This window comes from Hibiscus syriacus, unplaced genomic scaffold (genome assembly GCF_006381635.1).
Source record: "Hibiscus syriacus cultivar Baekdansim isolate YM2019G1 unplaced genomic scaffold, ASM638163v2 tig00111372_pilon, whole genome shotgun sequence".
NCBI lineage: Eukaryota > Viridiplantae > Streptophyta > Magnoliopsida > Malvales > Malvaceae > Hibiscus > Hibiscus syriacus.
Genome location: NW_024063072.1, coordinates 1,455,534 through 1,478,678, shown reverse-complemented (window position 1 = coordinate 1,478,678; position 23,145 = coordinate 1,455,534). Strand labels below are relative to the sequence as shown.

The 23,145-nt window shown below is 30.6% G+C and overlaps 2 protein-coding genes across 5 annotated transcripts; both read right to left on the bottom strand.

Annotated features, from left to right (window-relative positions):
• Nucleotides 1-5,689: 5,689 nt before the first annotated feature.
• On the bottom strand, nucleotides 5,690-7,372 carry LOC120159645 (NAD(P)H-quinone oxidoreductase subunit O, chloroplastic-like). Of its 3 annotated transcripts, XM_039170215.1 has the most exons (6): nucleotides 7,061-7,371; nucleotides 6,912-6,967; nucleotides 6,640-6,705; nucleotides 6,481-6,522; nucleotides 6,057-6,116; nucleotides 5,690-5,882 (listed from the first exon to the last, which is right to left on the bottom strand). In XM_039170215.1, exons 1-6 carry the CDS (start codon nucleotides 7,320-7,322, stop codon nucleotides 5,853-5,855), a joined length of 516 nt encoding a protein of 171 aa, XP_039026146.1. In that variant the 5' UTR covers nucleotides 7,323-7,371; the 3' UTR covers nucleotides 5,690-5,852. The 3 variants fall into 3 exon arrangements, with proteins under 3 accessions (XP_039026146.1, XP_039026144.1, XP_039026145.1); XM_039170213.1 differs by lacking the exons at nucleotides 5,690-5,882; nucleotides 6,057-6,116 and adding an exon at nucleotides 6,254-6,389 and having other exon boundaries at nucleotides 6,473-6,522; nucleotides 7,061-7,372; XM_039170214.1 differs by lacking the exons at nucleotides 5,690-5,882; nucleotides 6,057-6,116 and adding an exon at nucleotides 6,309-6,395 and having other exon boundaries at nucleotides 6,442-6,522; nucleotides 7,061-7,372.
• A 13,723-nt stretch (nucleotides 7,373-21,095) lies between these two features.
• Nucleotides 21,096-22,364, bottom strand: LOC120159709 (U-box domain-containing protein 26-like). 2 transcript variants are annotated; one of them, XM_039170276.1, is made up of 2 exons: nucleotides 21,390-22,364; nucleotides 21,104-21,288 (listed from the first exon to the last, which is right to left on the bottom strand). In XM_039170276.1, the coding sequence occupies exons 1-2, from the start codon at nucleotides 22,318-22,320 to the stop codon at nucleotides 21,221-21,223; spliced, it is 999 nt and encodes a 332-aa protein (XP_039026207.1). In that variant the 5' UTR covers nucleotides 22,321-22,364; the 3' UTR covers nucleotides 21,104-21,220. The 2 variants fall into 2 exon arrangements, with proteins under 2 accessions (XP_039026206.1, XP_039026207.1); XM_039170275.1 differs by having other exon boundaries at nucleotides 21,096-22,335.
• Between the last annotated feature and the right edge of the window lie 781 nt (nucleotides 22,365-23,145).

Here is a 23,145-nt window from a genome sequence, read left to right as displayed (position 1 = left end):
CTTACAAACATTCAAACATATAAAGAAAAAAAAAGAAAAACAAGTTCAAACAAGATGAAATGCTTTTGATAAGAGTGCAACAAAATTCCTGATGGATGTCATAACCCACTCCTGATTAGACTGCCCCATTACTCATCGAATGTCCATGCCCTTGAATCAATCAAATTTTGGACCTTGCGCTTTAATGGGCCACAATTCTCAGTGGTGTGCCATGAGCTCCCAATATGGTAGCTACATATGGCGTTAATATCATGGCCTTCAAGATATAGAGCCTTTTTTGGCCTAGATTGGATTGGAGTCACAAGGTTCTTCTCAACTAGTGTTGGGATCAATTATTCATAAGTCATTAGAATTGAATTGATTTGAGTCTTTTCACGAAACACCTTATGAGGTTTGGTTCTTGATTAGCTAGATAAGATCTTACTATGTTAATCTCGACTCTTTTCTCAATGTTAGTATTGTTAGTGTCTCTTATCTTGCCATTCTTGATAGCTCTTTCAATCATTTCTCCATACATGATGATGTCAGAGAAACTCTTAGTGGCAACCCCTATCATGTGGTTAATATATGGAGATTTTAATGTATCTATGAATAAAATAATGAACTTTCTTTCAATTTTTAGTGGATGCACTTGAAATGCAACATCCCTCAATCGTTGTGCATATTGTCGGAAGCTTTCATCACACTTCATCTCCATATTTGGCAGCGTTATTTGATCATGGGTCATATCAGTCATGTGTTTGCATTGACCCAAAAAAACATGAGCCAAATCCTTCCAGGAACGAATTTGAGTACGACTCAATTGATTATACCACTTAGAAGCGGGTACAATCAAACTGTCTTGAAAGCAGTTGACCAACATCTAATCATTATTGGTGTATCAATTATCCTTTGAATAAACATCATGAGATGGGCATTAGGGCTTATACTTTTCAAAATCAGGCATTTTGAATTTGGGCAGGAGCACCAAGTCATAAACTAAGACTAGTTCTCTTGCGTCAATTTTATTATGAGAGATTTGTCTTCTCATTCCCTTGAATGTTTATCTACACCACTTTTTTTTAAATTCTCAGGGATCTCATTCTTGGCTTTTTTTTATCTCATCAGGATTGGACATGTTATGATCAGTAGGATTATCTTGAGGATCTAACACGGTTGCTTGAGTTTTAGTGGTAGAGAAGCCTACATGGTGGCTTGAAACCCTTTCGGGTGAAATGAGTAGTTGTGGATTAGCCTGTGTCATCACACAATCAGAGATTTCTATGGTCGAGGAAATATTCTCTTTGTTTCTTTCATTGTTGAACCCAATCAGTTTTGCTACAATTTGGTCAACTATGTTGTCTTGGTTTTGCAAGATGCGATACACAGTGGCCTTTTGTTCTTGCTCCATTTTAGTTTCTCAATCTATTTGCATTCTTTGCAAATTCTCTTCCAATTCTTTCTTCAGTTTCTCAAATTTTGCTTCCATTCTTAGTACTGTGTGAATGAAGTTGCACAGTTAGAAACATCTCATCAGAGTCCTCCACGAGATAAATCAATGTATCAATGATTAACGCGTGTAAAAATGCCTAAATGAATGCCATGCAGAATGCAAAAATGCAAATGCTAATGCAAAATGTGTTGGTCCCAACGATGAATATCATTGAACAATTTTCATCAGAGTTAAGATCTTCACATTACAAGATAATCCATTTTACAGACATGTTTTTGCTTAGATGTTGAGTTTGAAATGGGTCGGTGCTTCGTCTCGGATCTTCATCCTTGAAAATGATGCCCCTCAAGCGCTCTGTAACCTAACTCCATTAATGCCACGTGTGGTGCTGAAGTCACGTGTCACTCCTTGATGACTAACGATGAAATTATTGTAGATAAGACTCTACTACTAGATTACTCCTCGGATTAATGGATCGTCTTTCCAGTCTCTAATGTTGTACGGTCTTCGAGAAAGTCTATTTCTTCTATTTTTGAACTTCTTTTAGCCCTCGGCGCATGTCTGTGTACGTGATTGCTTGATTGAAAGCTTTTACACTCCTTGTGAAAATTTTCACTCTAATATCCCCTAGCAGATCAACACTTTCGTATTATGTCATGACGATGCAATACACACAAAAAAGATGAAGAATGAGACAAAAAGAAAAGAAATGAGTTAGTACATATAAGATAATTGATACAGATAAAAGTGCTATTCAGAGATGAATATAACTCCTACCTCATCATGGTATATACCCGAGCATGCTATTATTAAATAGCATTCCTACCCAGACATGTTTTCTACCCAAAATGATTTGTTTTCTACCCAAAATAATTTGTTTTCAAGAAATTGATCCTAATCGTATGGTATCTAGTTCGCATACTTTTATTTAACAAAATTTAAAGCAAAAGGTAAAGGTTCAGTAATGCTCATCCTTTGTGTACACTTATTTTGGCACCTAATGATGGACAAAGGTTCGGTATGTCTATACCTAGGGTGACCGTTCTACGGTTCACTGTATGCATAGTTTCGGCTCTATGAGGAAAGGGTACTCGAATTATCCTTGATGTCGGTGCCCCCTTAAACTACCAAACCCTCAATCCTAACCCATTATAGGCATAAACGGATCGAATTCAATTCGAGTGGATTCACTTCCTTATACCCATACGAGGAAAAAATCCGTACGAAGGTATAAAGCATGTGCACCCCAGAAGTTATTTGCTAAGGCTCATACGAAGAATAAATTCTTACGAGAGCAAAGCGTTCAACCCTACTTACTTGGGATGAAGCTCGAGTATAGAGCTTATGTCATGCAGATGCACGTACTATGTGTGAGGAGAAACATACAAACCTTTGACTCAAAAGAACAGAAAAGTCTCAACAGAAACTTTAATAAAGCTAAAAACATAAATTAAAACATTAGTATGATAAAAATACAGAAATTAAAAAAGTTTTAATAAATGGATCATAAGCTAACTATAGACTCGAACTCATTATTTCCCCCACAACGAAAATGTATAAGCGACTTATAGCCTGACTCTCTAAAGTGTCCCCAGCGGAGTCGCCAAACTGTCATCACCATTTTTTTTGAAAAACAATTAAATTTTAAAAAATAATTATGACTTTGTTTTAAAAATTTGGCAATTTTGAATTAATTTTAGTTATTTTGAATCGGAATCGCCACCGATCTTTAGGTTAAATAGGTTGAATACATAAACCGTCTTTTAAAACAATTTTAAGAAAAATCATTTTTAAGACAAAAATTGGTCTACATTATCAAAGATTCATTTTTAAGATCCTAGAGTCGATTACGCATGGGGAAGGATAAACACCCTCACAACGCCCAAAAATTGGTACTTAGTCGCTTATACGTTGTCGTAATGGTGGAAATTAAAATTCAAATAGAAAATTAAATTATGATCCATTTATTGAACATTGATTAATTTGTTTCGAATTATTTATTAGGTAACATTCCTTAATTTGAGAAGAAATATCGAGATTTGCTCATTCTCCGACAGGATGGCTATCTCTTATATTTCTTGTCTAAAAAGAATATTTCCTCCTCGATAAAAAAACACGAATCAAATATAAATTAAATATCGACATTTTCATAAAATAAAATAAATTGTTATTTAAAACAACACACCTTGCATCATTTGAATAAAAACGAACTGATTATCATTTTTATAAAAATAAATTTGATTTATTTCAAGTTCACATTTTGTTCAAATGTCGTATCGGATCGCACTACTTCGACCAAGCAGTGTTTTCCACGCTCATTCTACAAATAAGTGTTATTGAAAACATTAGAATAACATATCAATAGATAAAAAAATACAATGGAAACCAATGCAATTTGAAATGGATAGAACAAAATATCTACAATAAAAAGGCTAATAATATTTATTTAATATAATACATATAAACACATAATATGCAAAATATACATATATACATAAAGGACTAGAATATAAACAAGAAAACTTAACAGATAGAAATACAAACAACAAAAATAAGCATATTTGGTGATTTAAGGGATCATAATGGTATTAACTGAAACTTAAAGGACCGAACAATAATTATATACAAATCAGAGCCACAATCGAAAATATAGAAAAATATAGATACCAGAAACGGAAATAATCCATAAAATAATGTTAAGGACTAAAATAAAATAAACCAGAAACATGAAATGGCAAATAATAATTATATCTAAATGCATTCAATATACAAAGCGATGACTAAAATGAAACATTTACAAATATCATGACCAGAGTCAAACATTAACAAAATGGCATACATATAAGATGATGACTTAAATACAAACATAGAAAGATAAGTGCTCAAAACAAAATAACACAATACTTCATTCAGTGACCCAAATGGTGAAATTACAAAAAACGGGGACCAAACACGTTATTTTCCCCTAAACTTATGAAAACACGGGAATGGAGGGGTGAAACTACATCGTTTCAATCAGTATATATAAGCCCGAATTTAGGGCTTTTCCTCATCATCTCTTCATTTGCTTCATTTCACTTTGGAAGAGGAAAGAGAGAGTTTACAAACTCTCTCAACTTCCTCGTCGGGAAAGGGAAACCATCGCTCACTGACGGTAAATCATGGCTGCCCACGACGGTCGGAGGGAGTAAATCACCTCGAAAATACTTCTCACGTCCTCCTTAACCCGGATCCTAGCCCCCTTGAACCTAAAACTTACCCTAGAACCCTAGATCTAGTTTTATACCTTTCAAAAACCTAAAACCTGGTGCCCCTTCTTTGTTTCCGACGAATGTCGTACCCGATAAGTTCTCTTATTTCTCTTTGTTTATATTTTCCTTTCAATTTTTTCTCTCTTTCCCTTTTTTTTGTATTCGAATCTCCTTTTTCTCTTATGTTTTTTTTTCTGTTCAACTTCTCCCGAAAATGTTTTTGCATGTCTATTTAGGGGTGAGTTTTGAATGTGAATGATGAGATCTATGGGTAGGGGAATGATTTCCCCGGATTTCCTCGGGATTTCCTTTTGTACAAATGGGTTTTTATATTTGTTTTTCTTCTCTAACTGATTTTTCTTGGTGATTGACTGGTGGATGGTGATTCCCGATCACTGTAGATTGACTGGTGAACGGTGATTCCCGATCACTGTAGATTGAAATGGCAGTGTCAGAGGCGGTCGGCGACGACAACAACAATAAGCAGTGGTGGCGGCAGTAGCTCCTTAGGGTTAGGGTTTCAAAAGCCCTAAATATCATTGATCTGGACCGTTGATTTGGGTCCAGATTGTATGGACGAGATTGAGCGATGTTGTAGGCTTGGGATAGAACCCTAATCGGGTTCTAAGTAAGCTATTGGGCTCTAGTCAGGTCGAATCTGGGTGGGCTTGGTTAGATCCTCTTGGGTCTTGTTATGTGGATCAGGGTTTGAGCCTCCTACTTAGGTATTGACCCAATTGTCATTTGGACCTATAAAATGTAGTAATAATACTATTAATAAAATAATAATACTAATAGTAGTAGTAATAATAATAATAATTAAAACTCAGACAAAAACGAGTGTCTACAAATAAAATTGTGGAAATCCAACCTATTGTCAAATATCATTTTGATATTTCTTTTATATTTTCTATTAATAATATGTTTTTGTCTCCTAATATTTTATAAATTCATTTCCTAACATAAAATCATACAAATGTCCATTGCGGATATTAACCAAAGTAATGAACAAATGACGCAAGAATATTATATCCATAAACTCAGTTCCTTGGTTTTATACAATATATTTGTAAATTATACACTATGCGAGTAATTAGAACCATGTATCTCATGGAAATGGAGAATCAATGGTCATCACTAAGCGTGGGACTCCGTTTCTGAAAACTGCTTCACAACCTCTCATAGTTGAGCTTCTCAGACTGCAGACAAGAACAGGAACCAGGCATCAATGCTATATATATATATATATATATATATATGTAAGGAGGGGAAGATATTGAAATATCCCCCACCACCCTATCGTTGGCATACTTTGCCTCGAATCGAAACATGGAATATATCAAGCAGCCAATGAAACAAGTTATTAACAGTACCTTGATAAGCATGTCTGTCGGAAGCCAAGCCGGTGCAGTTGGGATGCCGACCCATGCAACCTGTAAAACAGTCATGCTTAGTTAGATTTAGCTTCGATTGTGCTGACATCCAAATAAGATTGAACAGAGTACAATTATCATAGCTGCCAAAAGGTATTGATCTTTTAACAGGCAATGGTATAATAGATTAACATCAAAAGTTCTCACAATGTTCATACGTACAACGCTAAATAAAACCACAGACCATTGTACCACGTTAGCTTAAGCTTAGAACGAAAACGAAAACTTCGTGGACGAGGAGGAAACTGAATTGCCATGATTTCTGGTAGAGAACAAGCTCTAGTTTTCCCTAATCATCATCATAATCAAACAAATGAATGTGAACAGAAGTAAAAAGGCAAAAGCAGCAGAGAAAATTTCTTACAAGTGCATATTCTCCAGTCTCAAAAATACGCAGATCCAGGACCTAGCATCAACATGCAGATTGCAAAAGATTTAATGACCATTGAAGAGATATCCTAAACAAAACAGAAAAGGGGAGAAATTTTTTGGGCTCAATGACTCGAAAGTAGCACCTCAGTACCTCACCACGGTCTTCATATATGTAGTCCAAGCCTTTGTAATAGGGCGGATGTCCTACAGATAGATACTAAAACGAAAAATTATATCAGTATCCCTGTAATTTTATGCTATGGAAAATCCAATAGCAGTTCAAGCAGCAATTTAAATTATTCAACTAATTGAAGAAAGTATAAACAAACAAATCCAAATTCTTTCACTTTCAGCAAACTACGTAACAAGAAGAAGATTACCCATTACCCATATAGCAAAAAAAGCAATTGATTTTTCACTTACATTAACACTGTTGAGATACTTTTCTTTATCCACCCTAACAATCTGGCCTTTCTTCACTGCCCAACAAAACCAAACCCACTATTTATCATTTCAAATCCAAGCAACATAGACCAATAATTGAAAGGAATTTTTTTCCAGATAAAACTCACTGGAATAAACAGGCTTTTTGGGAGGTGGCTTGGCAGCGGCAGGGGCTTGAGACTGAGGTTGAGCATTATTGGATTGTTGAGCTTTCTTGGTCTGGGTAGCAGTTGGGTTTCCTTGTTCAGGTTCAGAAGCAGCTTTTATGGGTCTAATTGATGGAAACCGAAGATGGGTTTTGCTTATTGTTGAGGTATGTGGGAAGGAAGAGAGGAATGAGGAAGAGGAGGGAGTGAGAGCAGAAGAAGAAAATGCCATGGAAATTACCATTCCTTTCAGAAGAGAAGCTTTGCTGGCCTCGTTTCCAAGTGTTATGTGGATAAGAGTTGATCATCTATTTTTGTTTCAAAGGGCCAGATTTTCATGGCAAAATTTGTTTCTTTCCGTACACTTGGATTTTGGATCAAGTAGGGTGTTTTGAGAAAAATAATTTTGAGGAATTTTTTTTATGTTGTATGATTTTAAATAAAATAGGTTGAGTTTTAAATTTATTATATGATTTGTTTTATATCATCATAATTATTCTTTTTTTAAATAGAGCAACAATACATTGTAATTATTATAAATATATATATTAATTGAATTTAAGTAATTGAATTTTTAATTTTTTTTATTCAGTTAAGTACTTAAATTTGACTTCTAAGATTTAACTTGGTATATAAATTGTTTTAGTCCGGTAAGAAATTTCAATTTGGTTTCATGATTTAAATTGATTCATGAATTTATTTCATGGTTCAAATACATCATCTACAACAAATATAATGTGAATAAAAAATAGAGTTCAATTATCAAATTGAACTAATGTATCAAGTTTATGTACTTAATTAGACAGAAAAAGATTTAGATGTGAAATGAAACTTTAAAATTAATTTCAAATATTAAATTGAACAAAAAAAACCGAGTGTAAAAATTGAATGTTGAAATTATATATATGATTGGATATTCATGATACTTGTTTCAACGGTTATGGTGAGACCAAGTCAATATTATATAATTATGAGCGAAAATTTTATTGAAGTATATGTGACATCGACTTTTCAGTCTATGGTCTATATTCGATTACTATGGTGACACCAGACGATCATTTGTTGTGTTATTGATAGTGGGTATTGTACCAAGATATGTGTGAGACCCAAATTCTCTGAGGTGGCGTTTGGTTCATTGAAATGTTTATGAGGGAATTGAAATATGTGAATGAATTGAAATCTGTCAGGAATTGTAATATGAATATGAAATTTGTTTGGTTGGCAGGAAATTGAATTGGAATCCAATTTTATATTCTATTTGGTTCGCAGACATGTCAGATGAATTTGATTTCAGTAATATAAAATGACAGAATTATCCTTCTTGTTTTTTGTTTAATTTTAGTTTGTTTTATAACTTACATGTAGCAATATATTATAAAAATTTAAAAAATATTAAATTTTCATTTTATTGATTAATTATTCATTTCAATAAATTATAAAAATCATGCTAATAAACATCATAAGTTAAAATCAACTCAATCAAAATATGTTAATAAGTTACCAAAAGATAGAGCAATATTTCGATACATCCCAATTGAAGTATGTCAATTAGTTACCAAAAAATATACCAAAAACTTACAAGTCCAAAAAACCAATCAGCTTCCTTAGAAACAACCCAATTGATTTCACTACCCTTCCAAAATGTATTTCACCCAGGCGTCTCTATCGCCTTCTTCCAATTGCCAAAAATGTGTCTGATTCGGGAGTTAGTTACAGTCAAGGAAGGGTTAACACCCTTAAACTGCCCTTTCGGTACTACGTAATTTCCAGTTATCTTTAATTAAGAAGATTGTAACTTTAAATTAAACGGTAAAAATAACGATCTCAATCACTTACCCCTGATGGATTCGGAAGTGTACCCTTAAAAGAGTCGAGAAGCATGTTAGAAAAAAAGGCAATGAAGATAAATAAACTAAAAAAAATAAAATAAAGGAAATAAAAATAAAGAAAAAAAGGAAAATAAGATAAAAAAAAGACATAAAAAATAAAATAAAGATAAAAAAATAAAATAAAATAAAGAACATAAAAACAAAAGAAATAAAAAATTAAGAAAAATAAATAAAATAATCAAAATAAAGATAACGAGCAGAATAAAATAAAAGAAAATACTAATAATTGTATATACATAATAAATAAATAAATAACAAGAGGAAAATACAATGAAAATAAATATATAAATAAAACTAATATATAAAATAAAATAAGAAAAGAAAAGAAATAAAAGAAAAGAAAAAAACAAATAAAATAAGCAAAATAAAAAATAAATATATGAAAAATAATGATGAGGGTAGTATGGTCAAATTTCACATTCGCTCCTCAAAAGGATTTTAATTCTCTCATGTTATGGATGTAATTTATTTTCTCCCACTTGATGGAAAGTTGAAGTCATTTAGGATTTCAATTCCCTTTGAAAACTTGAACCGAACATGAGAAAGTGATATAATTGGATTCCAATTCCCCTTAATTCCAAGAGATTTCTGCGAACCAAACACCACATGAGTCTTATTTTGTGCTTGAATCACATTATAATATCAGATGCAAACATTGTTTATGCATATGATCTATATAAAACTTGCATATTATTGAAGGTAGAGATCATAGTATGTTCATATCTGGACCGTTAATTACGAATTAGAAAAAAACATGAAATTACTATTATTACTCAAGAAAATTGATAAGCCTAAATGCATGTAGTGTCTTGGATTCATGAACTATGTATGTATTAATTTCTTATTCCGTTGCTTATGTCTATGAAGTTTATGAAGCATATATTAGATTAGCGATATATTATCGAATTTGTACAATTCGGTATTTGGATGTTTTCATTCGTAGGTTAGTAATTCGAGTTTGTTCGATGAGCATCGTCGCGATAGGATATCCAACATTTGTTCATCAGAGTAAAATATTATTATTTTAGTATACATGTGTATTTATGAGACTTTTATTCATATATTTGATCTTTACTTTGAGATTTGTATTATTTTTTATAAATAAAGAATATCAACTAACTACATAAAAAAGAAACTAGCTAACTATATCTAATTGTTACCTTCCTCTTGGAGGATTGAAACTAGGGATGGGCATGGGATCCGAATCCGGCGGGTTTCGACCCAACCCGATCGGGTCGGATTTTTTTTTAAAAAAAATTATGGTTCGGGTCGGGTTAAGTGTGAAAAATATCTAACCGGATCAAAAAAATAATTTTACCTTATACATTTAGAATAATTATAATAATACCCCTATATATATATTTTCAATTAAGTCACTGTTTTTATTGATTTTTTTTTTATTTCGGGTCGAGTCGGTTTTTTAAGTTATATATCGGATTGGATTCGGGTCGGGTGAAAACTTGTTTTGGTCGGGTCGATTTGGGTTTCGGGTGGAGGACTCATTGTTCTCGGGTCAGGTCGGGTCGAGTCGATTTTTTAAGTGCTCTGAGTACGTCTAGAACTTATGACATGAAGGAATATGAGAAAATTAAGATGAACAACTTAATCAACCGACCATGCTTACACTGTGAATATATATACATTACTCTTGGATATTTATTATTTGAATCTAAATTATTTATATAGATGCATATTGAAAATTTGGAAATATGAATCTTATTTGTGTTAAAAAATTGGGAATTTGTTTGTTTATGAAGGAATTCAAATCTTGACCATTTAACTCTTCGTATTTAAATTTGTACGAATTTAGATATTTGACATGATTTGATATATAGATTTTAGATTTTTTTATAGATACAGATATCTGACGAATAATGTTTGATTCAAATTTAGTTTTGCATAAAAACACTATGATAATTTACATATAAAAATTAATTAAATTTTTTAGATAAATTTAGGAATTCAATACTTAATAATTATAAAAATATAAATATATAAGCCGTTGACATTTTAACTACTAATGTCAAGCAAAATGCATAGGATTCTGTAAACTTTGTTCCATTACAATTATGCATAGGGTTCGATTCTCCACTCATGGGTATAGAGTGTATTCTTTGGTTAGCCATTTATTTCTTAAGATAGAACTCCTTAACCAAAGAAATAATAATTTCTATCGATAATAAATAATTAATTTGAATATATTAGTCTCGGTGGTAAAAGAAATATTATTTTTTTAGAGGTTATGAGTTTGAATAGTTACACTTTTTATCAGTCCATATAATTAGATTTTAAATAAATATTATCTTATAATCAGTCCATATAATTAAAAAGTAGCTTTAATTCAAAAAAAAATATTTTTAGGGATGATTAAAATTATAATCTTTCTATTTTAAGGCATTTTTACCCAAAAATCACCCTAATATGAATTAATTATTTGTCAGGCACTATTTCAAAAAATTTTACTAATCTAGTACTCTTTCTGACGAGGCATCATCCGCGCATATCGCTGACGTTATCCGTGCCTTTATGGGATAGATGCTAGATCCATAAAATTTTCTAAAACGGTGTCTGACATGTAATTAATTTCTGTTATGGGATTTTTGTCTAAAAACTTCAAGGAAGTGGTTGTGTTTTGTTTGTTGAAAAAAATAAAATTTAATTAGCCAATCATTTTTATTTCCTTTCTTCTGAAAAATTAAGTCCTATGACCATAAAAAAATCATGTGCCTTTCACACTTATCATTTTCTTCAAATAATTATTTTTTTTCTTTTTTTATAAAATGTTTCATTAAATCCTGGAAATAAGATAATAAAATACTTTTTTTTTCTTCAATAATAATAATAATGAAAAATAATGTCAATAAACTTTGTCTTGTATCTTGATTTTGTTATTACTTAACCAAACTTTTTGTGTTGAATACGTTTTTAAATTTAATTGAGCTTCAAAGTTATTCTTAGATACGTTGAGATATATATATATATATATATATATATATATATATATATATATATATATATCGAGTATAAAATTCTTATAAATCTATATTTTAATATGTTCCTGATACGTTGATTGAATAGATAATTAGTGAATTCTTATAAACCATTGCTGCTTTAAGGGGATACGTTGTTTAAGGGGATAACACACATTTAAAGGTTCACTAACATGAACTCATTAAATTTTTATTAATGTGTGATACGAGTAAAAGAATACAAATTAATGACTCAATTATCAAAATAAAACGAATTAAAAATAAAATAATAAAAAATATTTTTTTGAAAAATCAATGATGAAAATAAAACATATTAAAATATTTGGTATAATTAGAACTCATGTATTTTCAATTATTATATTAAAAATCAATTATAAATTATGATAAAATATTTTCCGTTATCATCATCATCGACCAATTAATGAAGTATATATATGAGTTATAATTTATTATGCTATTATTCAAATTAATTAAGAAAAATTATGGTAAAATGTTTCTAAAAGAAAAGTATAAATACATACATGAAAATCTAAAGATTTTCCTTTCTTTTGTGTTACTCTCTAAACTTGTAACAAAATTCAATAAAAAAAAATGTAAAACTAAAAAAATATCACCTATATATTTAAAATATTCTTTCTAATATTAATTTTAAAAAATATTAAATAAATATTAAATTCTAATTTTATTAAAAATGAATACACATTATTAACTAATGTTAAAAAATAATTAATTAATACTAATTCATTTCATCCCTCATTTGTAATTAAAAGTTTATTTTTATATTTTTATATTTTTAAACAATTAATTTTAAAAGTTAAGAAAATTTTCAAAACTATATGAAATTTATAATTTTTTAAATTATAAAATATTTCTTATTATTATCATCATTTTGAAAAAATAAATACTAATTATAAATTTTTTTATAAATTATTCATATTTTAAATTACTTACCTTCAAATTTTTCCTAGACTAAACTGTACGTATATGATTTTGAAATGGTCAAAAGGGCATTAGAAAGTACCAAGTGGTAATTTTTAAACATAAGTGTAGTGTAATTTCATACAAAAATCAAAATTTATCGAGTTATAAAATAATTTGCAAAAGAAAATTTAAAGATTTTAATGCATAAAGTTTTTTGCACACAAAAAAATATGAAAGAAAGTTGGCATTTTTACACAAAAATACCCTAATAGAAATTAATTATCTGTCAAATACCGTTTCAGAAAATTTTATGAATCTAGCACCTAACCTAGAAATAATCATCCTTGTCTTACTCGAGTTTGAGCCACATCAGTGAAAGTTGTTAGAAAGAGTGCTAGATCGGTAAAATTTTATGAAACGATTTCTGATAAGTAATTAATTATTGTCATGGTGATTTTTAGGTAAAAACACTTGACTTCTTATTACAAAAAGCATATTACAAATATTTAGATTTAAAATTTCAATTTACTAAATGGCACGTTTTAGAAATATGTATATTAATATTTCAAAAAATAGGTAAAGTAAACAAATGATCCCTTGTCTATATGGTATTGTTTGGCGAGTCTCTCAATTATTAAAAGTTACAAAATGATCTCAACTATAAGATATTAATTTGTTGAATCTCTGACTATTAAAACTTAGAAATGATCATACAACTATTTATATATTTCAAACTCGTTCTTTTCCACTAAAAAATTGACAAGAATCTGAGTTTAATTTTAATATGTTAATTGGATATGATAAAATCTGATATCATAATATCAAACGATTATACAACTCAAACGATTTCGGGACCGTATTTTATCATATCCTAGTCAGCAAGTTAACATTCGACTCAGACGATTGTTAATTTTTTAACGGAAAATGAAAAGTTTGAAACATATGAATAGTCAAATGATCATTTTATAACTTTTAATAGTCACAAAACTCAATAAAACAACATCATATAATCAGAGAATCTTTGATGTACTTTACCTAAAAAAGAAATATGCATATTAATTAATTGAATTAAACTCAAATCTACACACAAATTTCTCCCCTAACTTTTCTGGTCGGAGACAATTCTAAGTTCAGAGCAAAATAAAGTTAAAATTATATTTTATTCTTAAATTTACATTTTGATTTAATTTATGGTTTTTATATTTTTAAATTAAATAAATTCTTAATTTGATATATTTAGTTTATATTTACTTTTATTAGATTTTATATTAATCTTTAAATTTAATAACTTTTAATTTTACCCTTAAATTAAATTAAATTCTATATTTTAATTATTAAAAGAATTTAATTTCAATGATTAAATTACAAATTCTCCTATCAATATGAATAAAAAAGGCTAGAAATTAAGTTAGATATTAATATGGACAAAAAAATTCAAAATTCAAACAAAAAATTTATCAAATTCATAAATTAAATATTATTTTCTCTCTAAAAGTAATAATAATATTTTCTATGTAAATCTTTATAATAAATCCCCTTTAATATTATTAGTGCGGTGAGGGATAAATCGAGGAGGGTGACTAGGGAGTAGAGACAATCGTTCCCTAAAATTTTTAAATTATTATATATTTTAGATATTATTTTTATATTTTTATTGATAATTTATTTCCGTCTCATAAAATTTTATAAATTCATGTATTCCTAAAATTTTAAAAATTCACTCTAACATAAATTTTTTATGGAAAGCTACTTCAAATATCACTAAATTTTGCCTAACAACATGTTTATAGCACTGAACTTTCAATTTTTCCAATTATAACACTGAACTTTAGTTTTACATTCAATTATATCACTCCGTCGCTAAGTCATTAACGAGACTGTTAGGATTTACGAAGCTCAAATTGACAATCGAAATATTTTACCAAGAGGGGGTGAATTGGCTTTTTAAGAATTTTAGGGAGTAAGGAGATTTAAATATGATGTTCCAAATGACCATGAAAATGACAATGTTAGCATTTTGTCATTTTTAAATATGATGTATTGGTTTGAGAAATTAATTCTTTTTCCTTTGTTAAGCTTTCAAGCTTAACTTTAAAATCAAGATTTTCTTTTTCCAAATCATTGATTTTGATTGATTTTGATTTTTAAAGGCTCAAAATCATTTTTCAAAATTTTATTTTGCTTTTCAAAATCCAATTTTGCTTTCAAAAGAAAATCATTTTCAGTTTTGAATTTTGATTTCTTATATTTGGAATTCATTGTCTCAAATTCCAAATACAATTCATCATAGGCAACTTGTAACTCATCAAAAGAATATGATTTGAATTCTTTTGAGTTAGAAGATACCACGGGATCTTCAAGATCCATTAAGAACACCGCCTTTGTTGGATCTTCTTTCTTGTTTCCGTGAAGTTCTTCGAGCTTGTTCCAAAGCTCATTGACATTTGAACAAGAAGAAAATCCTTCATAAACATCAGGACCAAATGCACAAAACATCATGTTCATGGCCTTGTCATTTTGTTGAGCTTTATTCCGTTCTTGGGCATTCCACTCCTTTTTCTTCTTCTTTGAACAAGAGTAGATGTTCTCGATCTTCTCCCATGCATCAAGATCATTGGATTGAGTGAATAGCTTCATTAATTTCTTCCAATGACGGTAGTTATATCCATTGAAGTATGGAGTCTTATTGATCGATTAGGAGTCTTCCATGTGGAACGAGCCGAAGGTGGAAGTCATATTCTCAGTTGAGTCGAAATGGATATAGCTTCTTCAAGGATAGTCTCAGGGTTGTTAAACTTTCTAATGGGTCAAACTCTGATACCAATTATAAGGATTTACGAAGCTCAAATTGACAACCGAAATAATTTGCCAAGAGGGGGTGAATTGGCTTTTTAAGAATTTTAGGGAGTAAGGAGATTTAAAGGATAAGAAAAATAATGCACAAGGATTTTATAGTGGTTCAACTCCCTCAATGAAGTCTACATCCACTACCTTAGCTCCTCACTAAGGATTTTCTAATAAATCCACTAATTTGTTATTTCTTTTTCAAGGATCAAGAGTAACCTTTACAATCCATATTTTTTCAATTGGCTAAGATAGAACCAAAACCCCTTTTTCAAAAGGAAAAAGATATAAACAAGAAAATCCTTACAAGGTAGGTGTTTACAAATTGAAACTCACAAAAACACAACTATTTATAAGAGAAAGTAAATAAATAGTGAAAAGCTCTTCTCTTGTGTTTGATTGCTTGGATATGTGTTCTCACCTTTCTTCTAGTATCTTCAACTTGTTTTTATATGTTGGAATGAGTTTGTGGCCATTTCTAGCCATTGGGGATTATTTTTCTGCAAAATAAAACTGCCTAGGACAGGGAGTATCGATACTCCTTTAATGAATATCGATACTACCTTTATAATTTTTAAATAAACTAGTCGTCACTAGCCGTTGGGCTTCACTAATATCGATACTATGATCATGAAATCGATACTACTGTGTAAAGTAGTATCGGTACCCCATGGGTACCGATACCTATTTTGCATTCTAGAATTTGAGCAATTTGAAAAACACATGGTAGTATTGATACTTCTCTTACCTTTGATATCAGTACCACATGAACAATATCGATACTATTCATGCATTATCGATAATGTAAGAACAATATCAGTACTACTTACCCAATAAAACATTTTGTTCTCAAATTCTAGTTTAATGAACTTTGAATTATTTTTGAAAACTTTGAAAAAATTCAATCAAGTCTAAAAATATTTTGCCTTAATTTGTTATATCAAAATATTATAAAACATCGTTCAATAGAGATAATGATATGACTAATAGTTGCTAGCGTGGCATGCCATACCAAAATGACATCGTTTTGGTGTGGCTATTTTTTTTATTAATGGTGTGGCTATTTTGATGCCTAAAACGATATCGTTTTAGGCAGACTTTAACGGTGCATCAAATTTTCCACTAAACTTTTAAACACTTTTCTTATTTATTACTAGACTTTTGGTTATCGTTGACAACCAAACACTGCCCATCACCGATCATATTTTGCAGCAAGATCAATTTCCCATGAAACCCACTCAAAATTGACGAAAATCCATTTAAAAGTTGACATATTAATACCCCTATCTTTTTCAATGATCGTATGATGAAGCTAGTTTTGAGATATGTTATTCATCTTCTCGAAATAATATTTTTTCACCGTTCAAATTTTAGAACAAACACCCAAATTATCGTAAATCTAATAAAGTCCCCAAACATCTAAAAAATTATGGATTTTTTGTTTTATTTTATCGATTTTATGTGTGATTTGTGGAAAACTAATCATACAATAAGAATGAGGAGTGGAATGTGAACATTTTGATACCGATTTTGCTGTGAAAGACGATCAGTGACAGACGATGATTGGTTGTCGGTGATGGTCAAAAAATATTGTGCCAAAAAAATAAAATGTTTAAAAGTTCAGTGGTAAAATCGATACACCCCTAAAGTTTAGTGTCTAAAACGATATCGTTTTAAGCATCATAACAACCACACCAAAACGACATCGTTTTGGTCTGACATGCCACGTCAGCAACCGTTAGCCATTTCATCATCTTGTTAGTGACTTAACGACAGAGTGACATAATTGAATATAAAACTAAAGTTCAGTGCTATAATTGATAAAATTGAAAGTTTAGTGATATAAATGAGTCAAGAGGTAAAGTTCAGTGATTTTATATTAGTTTTCTTAAATCTTTATTTGTGAGTGATGTGACATGCTGACGGTTGTGATTTGGGTATAATAAGCACATGTGAGGGTGTTATTAGTGCATAAAATTGCAGGCACCCCAACTTTTGACCTTTGCCCAAAAGTAGATAGATTCGGTACATTAGCATAGAAAGGCGTGAGGCGTGTGCAATTCCGTTAATCTTTCACCTCCAATTTGGGTAAAAGGATACTTCCCAATCTTTCTTTTCATTCACTGTTACAGTGGACCATTCATTGTTTTAAACAGTAACACCGCCCCCATTGATTTGTTGACTCTCGTGCTCTTTTTTCCTTAAAAAAAAAAGTTCACTTCTTTTTGGATTCTTTTCTTTTTGAGAGTGCCTTAAAGTAATATTTTTTATTATTAATCGAAAATATTATAAAGAGTATAATATTTTAAATTGTGTCTAATTTAAAATATTTTTTTTATATTTTTGATTGTGTCAAAAATTATAAATTTTTAATCTTAAATTAAATTGTGGTCCCTTATACCTTCCCTTAAATGTGATTCTGAACTGTGTTCCAATCAAAACATTGTGTTGACAGAACGAAAACTTTAATCAAACATTGAATGTACCAAAATTTTGATGTTCCGTCGTTTGGAATTTCGTTGCTGACGATGTTTGTCTCAGTGGATTTTAATCAAACAGTTGGTGGCCATTATCTATAGGTGGAAACTTTGTCAATTTAGACGGTGATTATAGACATCATAATGGTGATTTTAAAATCAGTACTACATGTGTGATTGGATTCTAAACATAATAATGACATTGAATTGAAATTAAAACAATAAAAAAGTAAAGTACACTGACCCCAATAATAATATATTACTTTTTTAAATCATATTAAAAATTACAAAACAATCTCCTTATTATAAAAAGTTGTTTTTTTTGAATTTACTATTAAAAGTTTTAAAATGGTCACCAGACTATTTATTATGTTTTAAACTCGTTATTTTTCATTTAAAAAATAATGATTGTCTGAGTTAAACGCTAACATTTGGACTGAGATATAATAGTCGTTTGATATTATGAGACCAAATTTTACCTTATATCATTTAGTAGGATAATGTTCAACTCAGATTATGGTCAATTTTTTAACTAAAAAGGATGGGTTTGAAACATAATGAATAATCATGTCACCATTTTGTAACTTTTAATAGTCGAATGACTCAACAAAGCAACTTCCTATAGTTGAGGATCATTTTATAAATTTTAATAGTCGAAAGACTCAATAAAATAAAACAATATCTTATAGTCGGAAATCATTCATGTAGTTTACCCTCAAAGAACAATATGGAAATTAAATTAAGTGAACACACGTATAATACAAATTTATTAAATAATCATTAGAATAGATTTATTTTTTACAGTAAAAGAAGCTTAAAAGGGGTTGGGTGAGATTGGAAGAAATCCCCACCAAAATGCTTCTTAGATTTTTCTGGTGGGTTGGATAAGATTAGTTTTATAATTATTCTTATAAGGTGCAAATGATGTGGAAATTGACACTTCTCTAATTGCAAATAGGGGTGTGCATTATCATATATCAGATATTATTCGATCCGAATTTTCGGATATCCAAAAATTTTGTATACCTAAAGTAATAATCCGTATCCGATTCGAAAAAATTGGATATCCGAAATTTCGGATCGGATATCCAAATATCCGGATCCGTTTTTTTTTTTTTTTTTGCAACAACGTCTTAAATTCTCGGCGTTTATTCTTTAACTTAGAAGATGCTATTCTCATTCAAGTTACCTTTTGTCTTTAACATAGTTCTTTCCTTTGAAGATAATAGCATAGAGGTTGCCATTTGTGTAAAATATATTAACTGTTAACTAGAAACTCCTCAATACTTGAGTATTGTATCTGTCGGAGTTTATTCTTTTCAGTGGTGCTTGGTAACTTTTATACTTTCAATTGCTTATGTTACAGTTGTGAATCTTCCTTCAGGTTCGTCTGCTGCTGACTGGTCTCAAGATGGAGACTACCTAAACTGGATGGATCAGAATATGTTTGATGCAGAAGATGCTCAAGACGTTAAGAGATGGTCCTCACAGCCACATCTTTCTTCAACACCTGTTCCTGAATTGAAGCCTTTGTGTAGAACTTCCATATATCCCAACAGCAACCACAGCCACAACACTTTTCAAGTGAACCAATTGTTGGATCCAAATCATCCTTCACGTCTTTCCCCCTCCTGGTATCAGATGTGGAGCTCTTATCCTTTGCAAAATTTCACTTCGATCATATGCTATAATGCATTCCAGGAATGGATATAAACTTGAAGAAAATAGCCCTAATTTTTTTCGGGTTTTCGGATAATCCGAAAATAGTTTTTACCGGTCCGTATCAGATCCGATAATCCGAAAAAAAAATTCGGATATCCGATCCGAACTATCTGAAAATTGAAAAGCAGATCGGATATCTGAATTTTCGGATCAGATCAGGTTTTTTTGCACACCCCTAATTGCAAATATGTAGTTAATTATAGATAACATAAATGATGTGGAAATTGACAATTCTTTGAATTCAAATATATATATAATTATAAACAACATAAATGATGAGTTCGTATTCGTTGGTTCTATTCACAAATATTAAAGTTCAAACATCTAATCTTATTTAGAAAATTTAATACTTCATCTCACTAAACCAATTGATTATTAATGATTTCAGGTTACATTTATCTATCTTAAACATTACATCAAGTTGGGTAAGCTAAAATGACACTTCATTAACGCATAAATAATAAAGTTTATCATTCCAGATTTGATTTTGGGTGATGAAAAATTTACTTTTTACTAATAATCGATTGATTTAATGAGATGATGTATTAAATTTTTAAGTAAAACTAGAAATATGTATACTAGCGTTTGCAAATGGAATAAATACGATTTAAAATAGTCTATTAATAGATTAAATACTAGTGATTAAAAAAAATATGTTTTTAATTTTTTTAAATGAAGAACACGGTACTTAATATTCATTATTTCATTTTATTATAATTATTTTTTATAAAACTTTTATTTCAGTTTTTATATTTTTAATTTTCTTCTAATTTATTTCTAAAAAAAAGAAAATAAAGTCGTCGATTTACAGACAATTTTATCAAAAATTAATTCCAACTTCTAACGACTTTACCTAAATTGAAAAAATATATCTGTTTCCCTAATTAATTGGATATCATCTTTAAAATTCTAATTTTTTCTCAACATTCATTTCCTGAATTTTAGGGACCTTAATTTTTCTCTATTCGCGTTAAATTTCATATTTCTTTGTATAATTCATATTATTTGATTTATTAATCGATCGATCGAAATTAAGAACATGATTTAGAGATGATCCTTTCAAAATCGTAAAACAAGTTTAATACAATTTAAATTAACAATAAAGGTTGTATAAGGATTACTTTAGATAAAATTTTAAATGATTGAGAAACTTAAATAAGTAATTTTCTTTCTTTTCAAGTGATAGAGAGAAAAGGAACTGAATCCATTTGTCCTAAAAAAAGAACATGTTATTGCTCCTCGTCCCACTTGGACCTCAACAGTTTCAGCAATACCGTCGCCTTTGTTTTTATCCGACAGCTACACTGGCTTTGTAGCAGCAACAACAACTGTGACAAAACCCCGGCAGCTATGGCATTTTCCCTCGCCTGCAACGATTCACAACACACCGTAATCAACGAGTTCAAAGCACTTTCACTCCCTTCATGATCCGACACCCTGAAAACCATCTTAACCACCGCTTTAACACCTTGGGGATCCTTTATCAGTGCCTCTTTTGCTTTCTCCATCCCCATAACTTGTTCTATCGTCGCCATTGCTGTCACAGCCGCCGCCGAGCTTCTTTTCTTCGTTTCCGAGTTCAAAATATATGTTACCAGGCCATTGATTAGGCCATGTCGGACCAATTCTTCCCTGTTTGATTCCAAGAAACACAATGCCGAGACGGCTTCGATCCCGGCCTTCGATGTCTCTGAATTCTGATGAATAAGATCAACGAGCCGATGTAAAAACCGACGGTCTTTTCCGATCATTTCGCAAAGTTCCGTGGTTTCCGAAGATGCCGAGATTGCCCCAACAAGATGACACAAACTTTGCTTGATCATGGCAGTGCCATTTTCGAATAAAACCACAAAAGATTCCATCTTGGACTCTTCTTTAAGCATATTCAAACACCCGAATTCGTCGAAAGACATCAGCTTTAGAATACAATAAAGCAATTCCTCCGTAAATCCAGGGTCCAATTTCCCGAAAAGCAATTGTAAAAGTAAAGGCAGTAGACCTGTTTGAAGCAGAAAGGGAATCTTACAGGGTGCTTCATCTATCAAAACTCTGATTTTTTGCAGTATTTGAAGTTTCTCTTGTGAGGTAGCTTGAGGGGATTCAAGGCCGCGATTCATGCAGAATAAAGGGTCGATGGTGGTTGAGTAATCCGGGTGGAATGGTTGAGCCATTTGACGCCATTGTTGAATGAAATGACGAAGATTATGATTGGGAACAAGAGATGGATCGTGGAGCTTTTGCATTGTGACGGGACAGGTGAGATTGCCGTAAGCGAACCAGTTTTCGATGCTGGATCGATCGTAGGTTTGGCCGGTGGATAGAGTGACGGGATCCGATAGCAAATCCAGGCTGATTGGGCATCTAAATAAGTGAGGAATTCCCATTTGATCTTCTTTCATGGAAGGGAGAAAACTCAGAACTAGAAAGAATGAACGGAAAATGAAACTCATAAAAATGAGAGGAGGCCAAGACAGGGATTATCTCAGCTTGAAACTGTGAGATAAATGTAGTTTTATTTGTGGGATATGGTCCCCCACTTTGCTCAATGCTCATATTATTATTATTATTATATATATAGTCAAACCGTCCCATCTAGGAAAAAATTGAGTGTATTAAATATGAATAAATATTATATTATAAAAAATATTGAATTCGTTTTTTTTTCATAGCCGCAGTTAGATTCTTTTATTCTTTATTTTTTGATCGACGACGGCATTAATATTGATATTGATTATCGATCATTGGTATTTATTATTATTCTTTTACTTTGTTATAGCGTATCTTTATTTTTTTAATAATTATGCCTTGTTGGCACATATTCTTTTACTTTTATGGCATATTTTTTCTATCATTATGACACGTTTTCGGTTATTTAGTTATTGTTTTCGTTTATTTTTCAGGGTTGAGTTTGACATCACCACGAGTGATAAGATGACGCTTATTTGTTATCATGATAATCTTTCTAGCTTTGGACTTTTAGATTAAATTTGGATATTCGATTTGCATTTGTAGATAGTATTTTCACATCGCTCAATTTTGATTTGCAGTATGTCGATGGTCTTTCAATAGATTTATTCCGTTTTATAGTTTGTTTGCCGATGCAGTCAAATAGATTCGTATTTATCTCTTGTTCGAGTTTATTTGGTTAGATTTTTTAATATTTTTCGTGTATGGTCTTTGTTTCTTAAGTATCTAATTTTCTGTATTTAGTAAAATATTTTTAT

Bases quoted from the DNA above. Each gene is read 5' to 3' on its own strand.
- LOC120159709 (XM_039170275.1), bottom strand. From the start codon at position 22,320: ATGAAAGAAGATCAAATGGGAATTCCTCACTTATTTAGATGCCCAATC.
- LOC120159645 (XM_039170213.1), bottom strand. From the start codon at position 7,322: ATGGTAATTTCCATGGCATTTTCTTCTTCTGCTCTCACTCCCTCCTCT. The intron at 6,968-7,060 runs GTGAGTTTTATC...TTTGTTGGGCAG, and splicing joins CAAAAAGCCTGTTTATTCCA to TGAAGAAAGGCCAGATTGTT. The intron at 6,523-6,639 runs GTACTGAGGTGC...TGTTGATGCTAG, and splicing joins TATATGAAGACCGTGGTGAG to GTCCTGGATCTGCGTATTTT.